This window comes from Crassostrea angulata, unplaced genomic scaffold (genome assembly GCF_025612915.1).
Source record: "Crassostrea angulata isolate pt1a10 unplaced genomic scaffold, ASM2561291v2 HiC_scaffold_92, whole genome shotgun sequence".
NCBI lineage: Eukaryota > Metazoa > Mollusca > Bivalvia > Ostreida > Ostreidae > Magallana > Magallana angulata.
The window spans coordinates 67,575-86,649 of NW_026441647.1; the positions used below are offsets into that span (position 1 = coordinate 67,575).

General features: G+C 35.4%; 1 protein-coding gene across 1 annotated transcript; it reads right to left on the reverse strand.

Annotated features, from left to right (window-relative positions):
• Positions 1-15,090: 15,090 nt before the first annotated feature.
• LOC128169068 (uncharacterized) lies at positions 15,091-19,057 on the reverse strand. The gene is made up of 4 exons (XM_052835233.1): positions 18,735-19,057; positions 18,150-18,253; positions 17,283-17,440; positions 15,091-16,253 (listed from the first exon to the last, which is right to left on the reverse strand). The coding sequence occupies exons 1-4, from the start codon at positions 18,930-18,932 to the stop codon at positions 15,184-15,186; spliced, it is 1,530 nt and encodes a 509-aa protein (XP_052691193.1). The 5' UTR covers positions 18,933-19,057; the 3' UTR covers positions 15,091-15,183.
• Between the last annotated feature and the right edge of the window lie 18 nt (positions 19,058-19,075).

Below are 19,075 nucleotides of genomic sequence, written 5' to 3' on the forward strand. Positions count from 1 at the left end.
AGGTTTGTTTTTTTTCAGGTCCTGTATCTAAGTTATTACTTGACCTATCTTCCCCAAACTTGCATGGGTGATGCATCTGGACCTACTTATGGACTTTAAAGACCTGGATGCTGAATCTGGGCCATGATTTTCAGATGCTGGAGGAGGTTATGGTTTTTGGAGAAGGTTAAAGATTTTGATGCAGGTGCCCTTTGATAGCAATATCTGAGTTACTACTGGTCCTACTACTTCACCAATCTTGCAATCGTGGGTATTATGACACTGATGCACCAGACAGCTTTAATGCTGAATCTGAGCCATAGGGTTCGGATACTGGAGGAGGTTAAGGTTTTAAGATCATGTTAAAGTTTTTGAAACAGGTGCCCTCTGATGATGATACCTTAGTATTACTGGTCCTATCTTCACCAAACTTGCATGGATGGTGCGTTTCATGATATTGATACACCAGACAGGCTTGAATGCTGAATCTGAGCCATAGGTTTCAGATGCTGGATGAGGCTTAATTATTATGGAACAGGTCACATAAGTAATAGATAATAGTACTATTTCAAACTTGCATAGTTGATTAACCTATGATTAAAGTGAATCGCAGAAGTAGCTTCAGATGCAATGCCTCATCTCCATTATCAAGGATGCTAAAACATATATACTAGCGGAAAAAAGAAACTGTGCATTATCTAATATATGAAAAAACATCTAAAAATTACAATGAACAAATTTTATCTTTTGTAATACTCTTAACACATGTATTCGTAACAACATCTCATAACACATTAATGTCAACGTCGAATAACGTCAATTTCAGCACACTCAAAAGTCGCTGTTATTTGAAATTGAATAAACAAAATTAATTACGCGTGTGACCACCATTTGCGTTCACGCATACTTGACAGCGACGCCTCATTGATGCCACTAAAGTGTTCAGAAATGCTTGAGGGATGTTGTTCCAGATGTTGGTTAAAGCCTGGCCTAAATCAGCCAATGTCACTGGCTGATTTGGTAAACGGCGTAAACGTCTTTCCATTTCATCCCAGACGTGCTCGATCGGCGACAAATCGGGGGAAACAGCTGGCCAAGGCAAGACATCGACATTCTGTTGAACAAACAAGTCCCTGACTACACGTGCAACGTGTGGCCTTGCGTTGTCTTGCTGCAGAGTGATGTGATTTTGATGTCTCTGTATGAAGGGTATCACATGACGCTGAATAATTTCATCTCGATAGCGTACGCCGGTGAGATTTCCATTGACAATTTGTAGAGGGGTCCTTCCACGTGCTGATATTCCACTCCACACCATAACGCTACCTCCACCAAATTGTCGACGTTGCAATACAAGCGTCCTGGTAACGCTCCCCAACGCGACGGTACACCCTACAACGGCCGTCACTGCTATCCAAATGAAATCTGGATTCATCAGTGAACAGAATATTGGCCCAGTCCTGTATTCTGAATCGAGGATGTCGTGTGCACCACGCTAGTCCGGCGATACGATGACGTTGAAGCAGTACTGGTTGCACCGCTGGACGTCTTGGTCTGATGTTTTGCTTGCGTAGACGATTACGCACAGTTCTTGGACTAATTGGTCGAAGCCCTGGAATGCTACGGGCAGTCAAACTTGCTGTCTGGAAACGATTTCTCAGATGCACAAGTCTAATGTGGTTGTCCTGTTGACGTGACGTCACACGAGGTCGCCCAGAGCGCGGTAGATCCCGAGTGTTGCCAGATTGTTGAAAAGTCTCCATAATGACTGGATGGTGTTCCAATGAACTCCAAAGTGTCTTGCTACAGTATTTTTTGCCATTCCAGCTTGCAGCATCCCAACAACACGATTACGTTGGTTTTCGTTGAGTCGTGGCATGACATAGGGGTAAATTTTGTTGAAACTAAAGTGATTTCCTTAACAAAAAAAGTTTAAACAAATCCTTTACAGTTCTTATTCCAAACAGTATTGGCCCGTAAAACTCGTGCGTACAAATTCTTCAATAAACAACAGGTGCTCACTAACCATGAAAAAGTCCGTGCACCCGGACGGTTACCATCCGATATTGTCGAAAACATTACCATAATCGATTGTTTAAATTTTATAAATACAAACAATAGATAGTGAAAAATTATACTAAGTTTTATAATGCACAGTTTCTTTTTTCTGCTCGTATATCTTAGTTACTACTGGCCCTAACTTGACCAAACTTGCATGGATACTAATGTACCAGACAGGCTTGAATGCTGAATCTGAGCCATAGGTTTCGGATGCTGAATAAGGTTTAGTTATTTTAAAACAGGTCACATGTTTAATAGTATACAATTGTTTAATGCTTGAGCAGTCAATAGACCAGAATATTTTTCCCGAGGTGCAGGGAACAGTTCAGTATGATCTATTGCCCGAGGCCAAAGGCCGAGGGCAATAGATCATACTGAGCTGTTCCCTGCACCAAGGGAAAAAAATCTGGTCTATTGACTGTTCAAGCATTAAATAATTGTTTTATTACCTAATTCATTTTTTAGTTTTCGGGGATTACTATTTGCATATTGCATGTGGTTTTCGTGTCATTATGCAATATACTCAGATTTTTTTTTTTCTCTTTTACATTCACAAAACCTGTTGCATGCATTACAATATCTCAATTTCATATTAGTTAACACAAAGAAGGGGGAGTCTTCAACCCATTAGATTTTAAATAGTCCTTTACCTTATATAAAGCTTTAAAACTGTTGATTATTTAATACTCCATTTTGATAACATTGAAGTTGGTTTCACCAAGTACTAAAAACAGCGTCTATGTAAAGGAATATACATTCCCTGGGAACTATCGAAAGGATGTAACATTAACATACCCGCGTTCTGAAATACGTTGCCGGTCCAATAGATCGCTGTCTATTGACCGGCGGTCTAATAGATCGCAGTCTATTGACCGGCAGTTCAAAATAGACGCAAATATTTAATTTGTAATAAAACAACAAAATCCCTTTGATTAGGTAATAAATATCATTATGCCTTCCGTCAGTTTGTCACTATATATTCAATACTCATCTATTTTCGCATAGTATCAAAGGATTCATATAGCGTAAGCATACTATGCCGAAATAGAGCACGGCAAATGTTTTCAACGAAAATCTTTCAAGCGCCGACAGCGGGATTCGAATTTACGACGCTAAAATCATTCCTGCTTGAAGCCGACCGCGTTACCGCTACGCTAAATTAGCCGTGATAATAACAAGTACTAGCTTTCCAAAAAGCTTGCCTGACTAAACAAAATTATTCAATGGAAGCATCCATGTATCAATAAGGCTATCTTATTAGAAATAAATTTTTATTTTCGCTGGTGATCATAAATTTATAAACGGAACGTGCAAATTTAAGACGAAACGTCAGTCTTTTCTTCGATCTAGAACATGTACATATATATCACTTGAAATTCAGTTATTTTATAAATTCAATTATTTTCAGGAATGTACAGTACACATATCATATAAGTGCATGTAAGCTTGAAAGCTGGAGAGTAAATAGTCGGGTTTTTTTTTTTAAATTATATGTGTTATACTAAGATGTAAAATCAACTGAAAGGCATTTTTAAAAAAATTTCCAACCATATGAAATATAAAAGGGTATACAAACACGTATTGTTTTTTAATGTGTGTGGGCAGCTTCATCAAAATCATCTTGACAAGCAATTAAAAAAGGGTGAATTCTCAAATTCATGAAAAAAAACCTAACTGTAACTTCAATTCAATTAGAATTCCTTATTTGCAGTTTTATTTATTGCATGCTCCTACAAAAGTGGAGGTGGGGGGGGGGGGGGCAAATCCATGATATTTCCATTTATCATATAAAGTTAAGAAAAGTGCCAGCTGCCAAAAAAGTGGGGAGGGGGAAGCAGCCCCCCTCACTCCAACCCCTGATGATACGTGCCTGTGATGTAAACACATTGCGTGCTCTGGGGTATTCGCATGATCCAAGCGCACTCGTCAACTAATAGGTGCGCAAAATTATGAATGAGACATGGCGCGAAATCCTACTATTACCGTTCACGCAAAGAATGAACTCATCCATTGGCAGAAGATCCATGGGGGTCAGATGAATTTTTTGACATTTGTTTTGTAACAGCTAAATACATGTATATTATACTTTGGATCGGATGTTTTGGAAGAAATCTAACGAATTAAGACACACACTTGATTAGTTATTGTTAAATGTAGTAATGTACATTTAAGTAAGACACGCGAGTTATGACCCCTTTTCAAGATTAATGAAATCGCCAACTGAACGAAAATCGGGTCACACCCTGATTCGGCGATTTAGTTCCTCCTGTAAACATTCCAGCTGTATAAATATATCTTTGTTTTAATCCAAACTGATGACTCTCTTGTAATTATGATAATCCAACACCAATTATAACTTACATTGTACCGTTATAGACAATATGTTACAACTTGATGACCCCCTCCCCCTTTTTCACCGTTTAAATATAGTGGAATGCTGATCTATTTTTAAATCAGGATTACACACGTGCACTGCATGGTGAACGTCCCTTTTACTTGAAAACTCTTGCTCGCTGTTGTTATTACATGCCATATAACATTTTCATCAATTGTGAATGTAAATGCTGACATCCTAAACATAAATTGGTTAATCTTTTTTGTGAAATATCATGATATTGCTTGTCCCATTGTCTGCACTGTTTCGGAGAATGCATTTTTTAAACCTTAGATATACCTGACGTCATGACGTCAGGCAATCAACGGTATTTATATATATAAAACGTAGATATATACGACTGACATCAAGCAATTAAAATTATTCATTTTTCCAAAAACACTTCATTACTGACGGTAATTTTAAAGTTAAAGTTTCTTATAAACTTCAACAAATTGATTGATTTAAGAAATGAAGATAATAATTTTTCTATTGATCGACGTATCAAAGAAAAAATTGACCGGAAAACTTCATCAATGCGCGTAGCGCATTGATGAAAAAGTTTTCCGGTCAATTTTTTCTTTGATACGTCGATCAATAGAAAAATTATTATCTTCATTTCTTATCATTTGATAAAACATTTTCAAATAAAAAAATGTGAAGTGTCATTGATCAAACATGTAAATAATGTAAATGAAGCGGCGCGTATGAATACAAAACAACAACAGCAACAGTATTCAAAATGGATGCGCCTTAAGCTGATGCAGAGCTATTGAGCTGAATTTAATGGATTAAACACAAATAGTGAGTTAAAATCTGAACCGGCTGAATTGAAAACGAAAGGAAAATACATGCGATAGCTTGTGATATTATTCCCTGTGCAGAAAAACTCGTATTAAAACTAGTTTTCATGTGAGATCGCTGGAAAATGCAACTGGACATAACCATCCAAGGAAAGGCGATCGTGGACGAAAATAGCCGATATGTCGACAAAGAATAGTATGTATTAGCGACTTTTGTAAACGCTGTGGTAACTAGATAGCCAGTGATGTACTTAAATGGCATATTTGCCGCTTGGAATGCGCCGAAGGAGTTGATGCATTACTCATAGCTTTTCTTTACGACTCTATTTCTGATGACCGATCATGTACGTGTGTAAATTTGAAACTTATGATTATCGTTACCAAATTTGAACAGCAGTGCAGTGTTACCGTGAAAGTTTATAGGCCTATATGTTCGTTATAATATTCCTGGAAAAGGAACAGCCAGCCTCGCTGTAAATGTTGATTGATCTCAATTAAGCAGACGAAATCGTGAGAAGACGCTTAATTTTCTATTTCGTGAATCAAATAATGTGTTTCGTTCATTTTTGAAGGTTAAACTTTCAAGTTTTTATATTCACAAGATTGCATTTTCTTTGCTGACAATAAAACAGACACAACTTTACATTTTGTTGACAGTGTTTATCTTGGAAATACCCGTTCTATAAATAGTGTTAGATCAAAACAGTTGAGAAAAGTAGATCCGGCAAAAAATTTTATTGATGCAGGTATCAAAGAAATTTTTCGACCAATCAGAAGCGCCGATATCTCATCAAATGAATAAATATTAGCGAGCGCAGCGAGGCGGCGCGAAGCGCCGCTCGCGTAGCGAGCTCCATAGACAACGTGTACGAACGGAGGAAATTCGAGTTGAAATCTGCACATTGTTCAAAGAAATTTTTATGAGGCCACGTGAAAACGTTCTACTATCCCAGTGATCCTTTGCGCTGCATAGCAACATGGCGGAACAGGAAGCGTTTCTAAGGAAAATTCTTACCTGTAAATCGCATACATCATTTTCATTTAACAATAAAAAATCCTTTTAAAAACATTAAAGTAAACAACACATATGCTTACGTAAAAAACTGTACCTATGACGTCATTTCCTTCCCCGAATTTGTCCGACAATTTACGAAAACTGTCGAGGGCAAAACGTTAAGTATGACGTCACAGTGATCTCGCGTTTTATATTCCCGCGATACATTTAGAGGTGGATCAAGCATCTGTAGGCTACTGAATGTAACGTGTAGGAAGTACTCAGTAGGATACTGCGCTCGCTATTAACGGTGACTCTTTGGCTGATTAGTTTTGTTTTGATGATTTTTTTTTGCTCAGTAAATACACATGCAAGTTCATGCTAAATTTATTGCATATTTATCCAATCAATGCATACGTTAGGTAGGTGACAAAAAAATTTAAAAAAAGAAAAGTCTAATCGTTATTAGATCTACGTGTAGGCACGTCATTTTGTAATTAATAAATAAGTTTTCGAGACAAAGCCAAAGTTTTTTGGTTTGGTTAAGTCCACGGGTTGCATTTAACAATGATGACAAATGTGTGGCTCCTTCTGCGCTCGCCCCAACGGTCACACCGTAGAACATATTAAATGATTGAACATTTTTCAAAGAAATTCTACATGAGAATCACAAAAACGCTTTTTTAAATGACGCTTGATAAAGAATGTACAAGAAAAAAATTCAATGAGATTTCGTCTGCTAAACATTTCGAGTTTTCTCGGTAAAGCCAAACGTCTCTCATTTCTTGAAAAGAACATAAACCTTTGTTGACGTTTTATTGTACAACTACTTGTTGATTAAATAAACAATCAAATTAATTGATTAATTTGAAAAAAAACAAAACAAACGCTTGCTTTTCCGGTGATTATTTTTAGGGACTTGTCAACACTCGAACGGCACAGCTACTTATAGCAAAGTACGTCAGTATATTCAACAGTCGGCATGATAATAACAATAGTGTTGTGTTGTGCAGTACATGCACAACACAACACTATTATATAAATAGTACTATTTCAAACTTGCATAGTTGATTTAACTATGATATACATCAAATGCAGAGGTACCTTCAGATGCAGAGCCTGATCTCCATTATCAAGGATGCTAAAAAAAATCTCCTACCTCACTCAAACCTGCTTGAAAGATGTGTTTGTTGTTAAATGATATAACATGATTCCTATGATAGAGTTTGGTATGATATGATACACTATTGTTTTATATGATACAATATTATATCATATATTAAATTGTAAAAAGTTACATGATATGATATGAAAATGTATTATACATTATGATACAATATTGTATAATATAAAATTGTATTACATATTATTTTATCACATGATATCACATGATATTGTTTCATATAATATTGTAATATATACTATTGTATCATATGATACGATATTGTATAAAATATGATATCATATCATATGATACGATATTGTATAATTTGATATTGGTTTATATAATATATGTTTATATCTCATGAAATTGTATTATATGATATTGTAATATAAAATGTTGTATCATATGATACAATATTTCATAATATGATATTGTGTTTATATATATATATATATATATATATATATATATATATATATATATATATATATATATATATATATATATATATATATATATATATATATATATCACATGATATTGTATCAATGATATAACACAATTTTTTCTCGCATTATCACCGGTGTGAGATCGGTTTGTCCGGTGTGAGACAGCAGTGTGAGATTTTTCTGTCTTACACTGTGTATTACTACGCCGTTTTAAAACGTAAACAAACGTTGTCTGCTGTAGGGAAATGCAAAACAGTGCATTGAGATTATCCATTAGGTAATTGTGTTGCATAATTAATTACAATTTTTCATATTTTAATTGAAAAAAAACTGTCGTATGCTTTCATTTAACTTGCACTATTTGAAGCACGCGGAGGGATAAACCGAAAGTAATATTTTGAACGTCACAACAGAAAGTTGTCAAACATCATTTTTTAAGCTAATATAATGCGAGAAAAATAATCATTCATTATAAACTCGTGTGGGATAGTGAAATTCCACCTCGGGGCCAAGATTCACGGTCTAGGACTCGGCAAAGCCTCGTCCTAGACAGTGAATCTTGTCCCCTCGGTGGAATTTCACTATCCCACACTCGTAATAATGAATGATTCTATTAGTATCAAACTATATTTTATGATATGATACAATATCATACTATATTATACAATATAGTATGATATGTTACAATATTGGAATGTATAATGTGATTATATGCTATTGTATCTTACAATACAATATTGTATTATATATTATTTTTTGATATTGTATTATGTGATCAAATACAATAATTTATAACATGATACAAAGTCATATCATATGTTGGTTTGATTTTCATATAATATGATAAAGGTGGTCTCATAAAGGTGATGCCGCGTCTCGGTGCGCTTTGTAATCTGTGATTACCTATGTTTTGGATTTCTTACCGACTTGGCTTGAAGTAGTCACAGATGGTTTATTTTACATTTCTCTGTTTAAAGAAGTGAAAGAAAAAAGAACGGTATTATTATCTCACCTGAGTTGAAAGCTGAAGTGAGTTTTTCTGATTTCATCTTGTCCGTCGTCCGTCTGTAAACTTTTCACATTTTGAACTTCTTCTTTAAAACTACTTGGCCAATTTCAACCGAATTTGGCACAAACCATCCCTATCGAGAGGTGAATATAGAAATGAAAAGGCCGGTGTTAATTAATAGTGAAGAATCTTCTTCTTGGGAACAATGGAGTCTAATTCAGCGTAATTTAGCATAAATCATCCTTATGGAAAGGAAAATATAAATTGCAAAATTGGGGGAGGCAGTAATCAGTTTATAACATCGGTATTCCATGTCTCGAAAACGAAGTTCTTTTTGATAGGACACAGATCACAATTATTTTCCCCTCATTCCTTTATACAACATAAATAATATAAAAAATATCATCGGCTCAAATCAATTCAAATACAGCATATTTATGGGATGACATGACACTAGTCCAACAACATATCCAAACTGCAGGAAAATCAATCGAGAGGGGACTGAAATATGGCCCCTAAAATATCCCCTACCATGAAAAATCCACTTTCACATTGGAATATGTGTAAATATTGGCCTCTTTACGCCCTTTATATCGGGCCTTTAAAGAGTTTTTCTGGTTGTAAAGAGGACACCAATGGACCCCCTTCATATTTTTTCGAGATTTTTAAATCTTCTAAATAAGTGTGTAGCTGTGCAGTTCGACAACTGTTATAAGAGATTAAAAAGGCACTGTCCTGTTCTTGTATGCATAATTTGCGTACACAACAACATGTAGAATCTCATATTTATTGCTTATATATCTTTTGGCAACAGTTTTGGGCAGAAAGAAGCCAGTTTAAGATATGTTTACATTCTTATCCTCAAATGTACAAGATGGCCGCACAACCCCTTAAGTCGAAGCGTGAGTCTAAATGTGAGGCGACCTTTCTACAAGGCAAAGACCGCCATGTGTACAAAACACCCCAATCCACAATAATCTACAACATTGTCACTTTCAACATGACCAAGGAACCATCAAGCCAACTGGGGACGATGATTGCCTTTTTAATTCCGTTTCAACGCTGTTGGTTGGAGACCAATTCTTTCCCTTCTTGTCCACAGGGCTTCAGTATAAATCGTGCATGGAGATGTTTCTGAACAAAAAACATCCAGCTGCACAAGGACAGGCTAGTTACGGGTGTCTCTCGCCAACATATAAAGTGTGCCTGGCCAAGACAATATTCATGTGTTTGGACCATACTTGCACTATCCAACATAATCAACGTGCCTATGGAAATAGTATAATCCATGCGTTAATGGTACCCAAGACCAGGGCTGCGTTTTACAATGGAACTTACGACTTACGACAAAATTAATGAATGCTTATTAATCAAAAACCAACAAATGTTTGAATTTAATGACTGTTCAATATAATTACAGAAATCAAAATAAGGGTAAATTAATGGTTTTATATAAATTTTGTAAGTCAAAGAGCATTTCATGAGACTGAAAATATTTACGACTTTGTCGCAAGTTCTTTTGTAAAACTGCCCTTCCAAAAGTTAACTTGAAGACGTCACTCGAGAATCCCATCAGTGACACTGCTATTACGACCATGTGTATATTACTGTCACATTAAAATTCATCACAGTATATTTTGCATTTAGTTTTGTATTATAATTAAACATCGCATAGCCCGTGATGAGCCCCTTAGTGTTTTATTTCTACTTATTTGTAAATACCCTTACTGAACCTCAGTTCACTGGGCCTTAAGGTGCCTCACTACAACTTGAAATATTTTCTCAAATCAGCAGAAAATTACTTGATTATGATAGAAAGCATGATGGATAAGAAGTATATATGTCAAATAGGCGAAAAAATGTGCAATTTTGGATAAAAAATGATATTTTCAAAAATTTCATTTAGTAAACATAAACAAAAGCCCAAACGGATTCGAACTCATGATCTGCGGTTCACAAGCCTGATACTTTAACCACTGAGCTATGACGATATACAACTGAATCGATTTAACAAAACATTTAAATCGCCATCTTGTGATGTAGTGTCTTAAAAAGTATAAGTCTTGGTGTAGTGAAGTACCTTAAACCTGCTAGTCCGTGCAGTGTCAGTTTGGACGCGGCAGTCCAGAGGGAAGGACGTATTTATACTTCTATTGGTAAAGCATGCAGTTATATAAGGAATAAGGAATCATTCTTTGAGTATTATGAAGTGATAATTTTGGTCGGGGCGTGATCAAATCCAATAAAGCCCGAAGGGCTTTATGATAGATTTGATCATGCCCCGACCGAAATTATCACCTCATAATATTCAAAGAATGATTCCTTATTACTTATATTTATATAATGTTTAGCCATCGTACGATTAAATATTTAAATATAAATAAACAAACCCCGCTGGCGCCTCAATTTGGCGTCATTTGTATTATGGGTTATATAGTACAAAATCGATACGTAGTGTTATCACAGGCAAAGACACTGGAAAATGTAAATATATAGGTGTAGCCGGTGTTTTAATGAGGAAAAACAAGTCCGGATGTGGTTTATTCTCATTTATCAGCCTGACCCCAGGACTATAATATATATGGGATCAGCCCTACAATAATCAATATGAATATTAATATACAATATATATGACAAATCGCCTCCTCGATAAAAGACTAAACAATCCAAGGTAACAAAAATAATGACACATGTGCCTACATCAACACCATCATCTCCGTATTCGTTGCCATCACCTACGTTCGATCTAACTGTGTTGTTTTCCTGTTTCACCGCCTCCTCGACAAAAGACTGCAAGCTAAACCGCTGCTACAATTACAAAGACATTTTATCACCAAATTCCAATAAAAACCAGCGATCAAATGATGAACGATTCCGTAAATGCACCAAATGCAAAACAAATAACAAAGTGTACAGAGGTTCCAAAAGAGACTGGACAATTTCAAACTTACCAATATCGCCGATGAAGTCCCCTTACAATGTGCCAAAAGGGGAAAAATAATATTAGGGAATAGGGAGGTAATAATAACACCAAATATACCATCAAGTGTTATTGTTCTTCGAATGAACAGCTAGAGGATTTGAAGACAAACGGTATTGGCCCTAAAGGCAGTGTCATTGGCATTGATAGAACATTCAACATTGGACCATGCTTCATAACAACCACACATACATACAATAACAGGAAAATAATAAATGGAAAACCGATTCGTGTTACAAATTCTTAAGTTATCTAAATTCAAGGCTGGGATTTCCTTCCGGACTAAAGGTGGGTAAAAGCAATAAAAAAAAAAAAGCCATCCAACATGCTTTCCATCATCTAGTTCCTCTACTTTGTACCAAATACGCAAAAGACAACGTCCGGCGATACCTAGAAAACAAAGAGCGATGCAGCACGGAGGACCAACAACAAATACGAGTCCATGAACAATCGCCTGAAACAATTTCGAAATATCCGCGTGCAAAAAAATGTCATAAGCACCCTTTTCTCATGGGCGCAATCATTTCATTTTGCTCGATTTCGTTTTGTATCGTTTCGTTTTGGTAGGTTTCGTTTTGATTTCGTTTTGATTTGTTTCGTTTCGGTAGGTTTCGTTTCATTTCTATTTCGTTTCGCACTTTACAGGTACCCGTACTGTATACAGGGTTATTTTTTAACATTGTTATTTTCGCCCTTCTACACATACAAACAGTCCTGTCTCGTATTGAATTCGCTTAGACACAGTTTTGTTTATAGAGAGATGATGAGAAATTGTAATTCATCCAGTCTAAACTTCGCCCACTTACAACATTAGGACGAAAGAAGGACAAAATTGGCAAAAATAGAACAGGGGCGAATATTTTCCTGTATTCAGTATTCAGAGTCAGAATATTTTAACCTGACTTTAAGAATGGTTTTGATTGTATGCTTTTAATGAGGCCTCCTCTTTTTCGTCATTTAGAAAGAAGGAACATAATTTGATTAATTTCTCTTGACTATATTCATTATGTACAGTACTAGTTTTGGCATTATCCTTCACGAATTGTGTAGGTGAGATATCACAGTTGTTTGTTTCTACTATTCAGTCATAATGCCATTGGCTCGCCGCTGTGTCTTACCTGTCTTTCTAGAAAAGCATCAAACAACGCCATAGGCCGTGTCTTACCTGTCTTTATGGAAAAACAAAATTGTTCATTCATTAAATTGTTTCATATAAAGAAGTTCAGTGAAAAGAAGTTCAGTGACAAAGAATACCTAATAAATAACGCGGGTTATGTATTTTTCTGCAATGTCGCCACCTTTATATCCCGAATGAGTCACCATTTCGGAAATGAATGCATGTGATATAGACCAATCCATGCACGCTTTACAAAAGTTATGTCCCATGGCAGTCATCTATGGGGAAAATCCCATCGATTTCTCCAAGTAGTCTTTGTAGAACTTTTAGAGATTTATAGCTTTGTCATTTGACATTAAAAATCCTTTTCAGTTGTGTATTTTGATTGCCCTAAGATGGGGCAACACACATATCGAAAGAATAAATTAGAACCATTTTAACAAGACCTTGGACTTTCGATAGGACGTGACTATCTATTTCTTGTGTCAAAACAAGTTTAAATGACGCTGGTTTCAAGTGAAATATACACAGATTGCGTAGTCTTAGCTCAAAAGCCAGATAAATCTTGTTGATTTCACAGAGCCTTGGCTGAGTGGCCAGCGATGAAATAGACAGGCCTACGTCACATTGCTGTTTGACACAACTACCCAGAGTCCAAGCTCTTGTTAAAATGGTTCTAAATTCCAAAAAATCACAGACCACCCAAATGCTTGGTTGCTTAAAGAAGAAAAAAGTTGGTTTTTTTTTTCCTTTTGGCCATTCACGCTTCCACGCCCCGCCCACCGATGGCAACCAAAATCACGTGACTCTATACTCCGACAAACTTTGTAAACAACATGGCGGGTGATTTAGAACTCGTCCCTGACAACTTCACAATAGCGTCGTTTAATCACGCCTTTTCTGAGAAAAGTCTATCAAAAGGTTTAATTTATTTTCAAGAAGGGTACATTCACAACGTAACTATTAACAAAAACAAAGATAACACTGTAATTATTAGCGCAAGATGCTTCCGAAGCATGAGGAAGGGGGAAACACCTCACCGGCTTACTGTTGATCTCTCAGACTCCGCTGTAACGGACGCGTATTGTTCATGTACTGCTGGGTAAACTTAACAGAGAGAATTAAACCTGTTTTTACGAGTTCTTTTGCATATTTGTTGCTGTTTGGTGTTTTTGTTGTTAAAGAGGTATTATAATTTATAATTTTTCAAAAGTTGCTACATGTATGTTTCGTATTCAATCAGCTGCTCCGAGTCCACTCCTTTTGTAATATTGACGGTAAATTATTAATACACATGTATCAGGGTAAAACACTACGTATATGTTATATGAAAGGTAAAACTGAATTGATGATTTTATAAAATATAAATTGGAATCCTTGTGATGATACACTATATACCTGAATTTTGTCATATTTAAATCTTATTGCTAAACTATTGACAAACAATCAACAGTTCTTTGTCGCACATAAATAGTTTCACTAACATATATTTACTTTTGCTGTTTTGTTGATTTGTTCTAATCTTCGTACTTTCATCTGTGTAAATATTTATAAAACTTCTATTATACTGTTATTAAAGACAGCAAATATCCTATAATTCATGAGAAAATAATCCAAAAAAATTGCAGGGTTTCAGGTAAATGCTCCCATATAGTTGGACTAACAAAATGTATACAACAGTTCAAAGTTCTTGGTCTTAAGGATGTCCCCACCGAGCAATCTTGTACAAGCCTTCCCCAGCAATGGAATATACCAAGAGGAAATAAAATACAGCCTGTTTCAATAAATGAAGTGTTGGTTGTTAAAGCTAAGGAAACTCACAAAAAAGTTCCAGTTCTTCCAAAAGAAATTAAATCCAGGTATATGAATTATCTGATAAATTGTAAATTTTATTAATTCTGTTGTAAAAATCATCGCCTGATTCAATCACATCTGAATTAATATAACAATAGAGTACCCGAGTTGACAGAACGATCACATCAAATGCTGAAGTCATTGGATGGACTACCAATATCAAAGTTGAATACAATACATGTACCAACAATAAAAAGTGAATTTGGTGATGTGAATCTTGGGTCAGCTCTCAGCTATCAGGTGTGTAATACAATACACTGCTCACACATAATAATCCAACAGAAAGAATCAACACAAGACATACATGTATGTAACCATATATATTCAATACATACATGTTCAATTCAAGAATCAAGATTGTACATATCAAATACATGTTTTTTATTAAGCAAAAAAAATCACTTATTTTTCAACACCGGATTCTGCCACAGAGTTAGTAGTACACAAACGGTCCAGATTTTATTAATTGATCCAAACAGACTAGTAGGAATGCAACCAGACAATATTTTGAAGGTTCTTATTTTCCTAATTGCCCTTTCAACATGAATACGATGGGCTGCAATTTTTTGTGTAATTTCTACATCTGCCTGACACATTTGAATACCCGAATTCACAAAAGATGGCAAGTTTAGATGCAATCCAACATTCTGAAGTTCACCAAATATCGTGAAACCTTTGTCGGCCATAATAGAATCTCCATGATGAATATATCCTGTTAAAATGAGCTGCTCCAAGAGTTTATAAAACCCACTCTTTGCTGTAATTTCTACATCAGACATTGATCCTGTAAACAGCTCACTTACAAAAATTATGTTGCCCATGGGGTCACATGCTACCAGTCCTTTCAGGGTTGTTGCTGACTTATAATCAGAGTACATCTGTGACTGTAATTTTAACGATGACGGTTTTTGGGTCTTAAGTTCTGTGCAATCAATAATGGCTAAAGTGTCAGGAAATTCTACTCTGAATTGCGAAGGCATATTTCGAATTATGTCATTTCTGTGTGGCCATATTGGTATGGATCCAAGGATCAAATACATATGTTCAATCCACGCAGAAAATATTTCACTCACAGACTGAGTTGATATCAAAAACCGAGCAGCTAGGTCTTTCAATCCAAAGTTATGGCGAAGTCGCATCAGAGTTAATAGTAGTTGAGTTTCTGGTTTCATAGTCTTCACATCTTTCCTTTTCTTTGGGAATACTGGCATTTGTTGTTCAGTTAAAATGTTGTACAAAGTTACAAAAGTTGAATGTTTAAGGTTAGTGTAGTAGAAAAATAAACCAGTGATTTTCTTCTCTTGCTGAATAATTTTCTCAATATTGAGGCCTTCAATTTGAACTTCTGGTTGATTTCGAACGGTTGATAATTGTAAGTTTAAATGCTGGTTAAGAACTGTCTGATGATGAAGTTTTTCCTCTGTCTCTTGTAGCTTTTTCTGCATTAGATGGTCTATCTGACATGAATCTGTGGACCAAATTAAATTTTTAATAGCATTAAGATACAAATAAAATTTGCCACTTAAATACCTTTTCATGTATTCTATAATGATTTTATATTAGATGCAAACTTGAAAGTTTCCATTGCATTGATATATTTCTTTAAACACATGTACAAACAATATAATTACTGATGCGAACTTGATTAAAACCAATTGTTAAAAAAATTATTTTCAACATGTTCAAAATTGGTGCCTAATTAATTTCAGTCAAAATCAAAGGGCATACGAGTGAATGATGGAGTGTTAATGTATTGTGGAAATACTACCTTTCCACAGACATCAGTTGTGAAACTCCCCCCATGGTACAAGGAATTACTAACAGAAGAACTGATCCCCTCTAATCCAGAAGACATAGAAAAAACAACAAGGAACCAATATGAAAATCCTGTCTGGTTTAAATATCGGGCAAACCGCATCACAGCATCACAGATGCATCGAGTTGTAAAAAGGAAGAAACAACCAAATGATTTGCTGTTAAACTCCCTTTTTCAAAGTAAATCATCGACAAAGTCTGCAGCTACAGAATATGGATTAAGTAGGGAAAAACTGGCCAGGGAGAAATTAGCAAAACTCAAATCAGTCCAAAATGCACACCTTCATGATTGTGGACTGATTATCAATAATGCATTCCCATTTCTTGCTGCAACTCCTGATGGTAAACTGTGTGAAAATGGAGAGTGTGGGATTTTTGAAATTAAATGTCCATATTTGGCCAGAGATTTGTCAATTTCTGAAGCTTGTTCTCAGATAAAAAATTTCATGCTAAAAGAGGAAAATGGTCTGATATCAATAAATAGGAATCATGATCATTATGTTCAAGTACAGGGACAATTACTTGTGTCTGGTGCACCATGGTGTGAATTTATAGTCTACACAACAAAGGACATGCTTGTTGAACGAATTTTCCCTGATGTTTCATTCATGACAGACATGCTTCTAAAGCTGTCTTTCTTTTATAAATTCTTTGCTGTTTCCTTCTTAAAGAAGCATATTACCTGCAAGTAATGATAGCCCCTCAAAACAATTTTCAGCTGGAGTTGGCCCCCTATCCAATGACGACTCCCCAATCTCATCAATACATTCTTTAGGCGAGGTTGTACATGTATCACTTGCAGTTGTTGTATGTGAATTTTGTTGAATATTATGGTATGGCCTGTAAATAAAATGTTTAATTATGAATAATTGTTTAACTTCAGTGTTGTTTTAAAATCTATCATAAATTTACAAATTAAAATTTCATTCATTATAAAGGAAGTACATGTACATGTATTCATATCAAATTAAATGGGATAAGATTATTATACTCTGTCCCAAGTTTCAGCTTCAACCACTTTTTGCGTAATATTTCGAAAATTATAAATACCTCTCTGCCCAAAGTACATGTGTACATTCATTCACTAGAGTGAAAAAAATCCAGATCCCCTAGCTGTTTTGAATCGCCCTCTCTATTGCTTAAGGTTTCAATACACAGCCCAAAATAAAAAGTCTACAGGGATTTTGCACTGCAGACCATATAAAAGTATCTCATATGATAACGTTAAAAAATTGTGTGAGGTGTCACAAGTACTTCCAAAATGGAGAAAAGTTGTCAACATTTTCCATTATAAATCTCCATAAGAAATTTGTTTTCGTTCTTGTGAGATTCTCCAGGTAAAAACAGATTTTGTATATCAATGAAGAAATCTTGGATTTTTTCCTTTTTATCAATCTGAATTGTACTTAATTGACAGGTATGTTTATTTTCATTAAAAATCATCAAAAAGTGATGGAAGCAATAACTTGGGACAGACTATGATAACAAGAAAAAAATATATAACCCATTGTGTGATGGTATTCTCTTTGAAAAAAAAAATAAGACCAACCCGCTTCGTTCTCTCCAATGACGTCTGCTTTTTCTAATGTTTGAACCATCAGAAGGTATTGGATCTGGATATTCCTCAGTGGGACCACTGGGATCCACAAAATGCTAAAATAGAATTCTCAGTCATAATTTATGATCATACATACACTGAAGACAGTGAACAAACGATCATGAATGGTTTGATAAATAATTATCATACCATGATCATTATACTTGTAGACAAAAATATGTTGATCAAATAAGAAACTTGGAATCTGTTGACAAGTTTAATCGGGGACGTATATACGTCCCTGGTTTAATGTACAAGTATTCATCTTGAATATTCCTACTTATTTTATCTGCTTGTCAGATTTGTTTGGCCATTCTGGTTTTATTTTACGGAAGGGGACTTACATGACAATCTTATGAGTGTTTTTTCTACTATATTACAATTTTAATTTAAGGAACGGGGAACGGATATGATCATATACACATTCTCTTTCTCTCTCTCTCTCTCATTTATCATACTGACTTCTTGGCCTATATGGTGTTTTAAGACATATGAAATTCTACATTATTTCATTTACCGAGAAAATGTAATATTCACCTTTGTACACACAAACGTGTGTCGATTTATTCTGCTCTCATTTAGCTGGTAGTGTGGTCTCCCACATGCCTTAATCCATCTCAGACATCTGTCTTTCTGCGTTTTGGGCTTGGGAAATGGAATAAAATGCACTCCCTGTATTCTCTCAGGACGCCTGGTATCGCTGTTGCATCGTCCCCACGCACAGGTCTTCACCATAATAGAAATTTTAACAAATGCTAACCTCCGACATGATGTTTATTGTCGGAGGTAATGGCCGACAAATATTCCGCGATTCTGATTGGCTGAGCAAAGATAGCAACAGCATCACTAGTGACGACGTGGAAGCGTGAAATGACCCC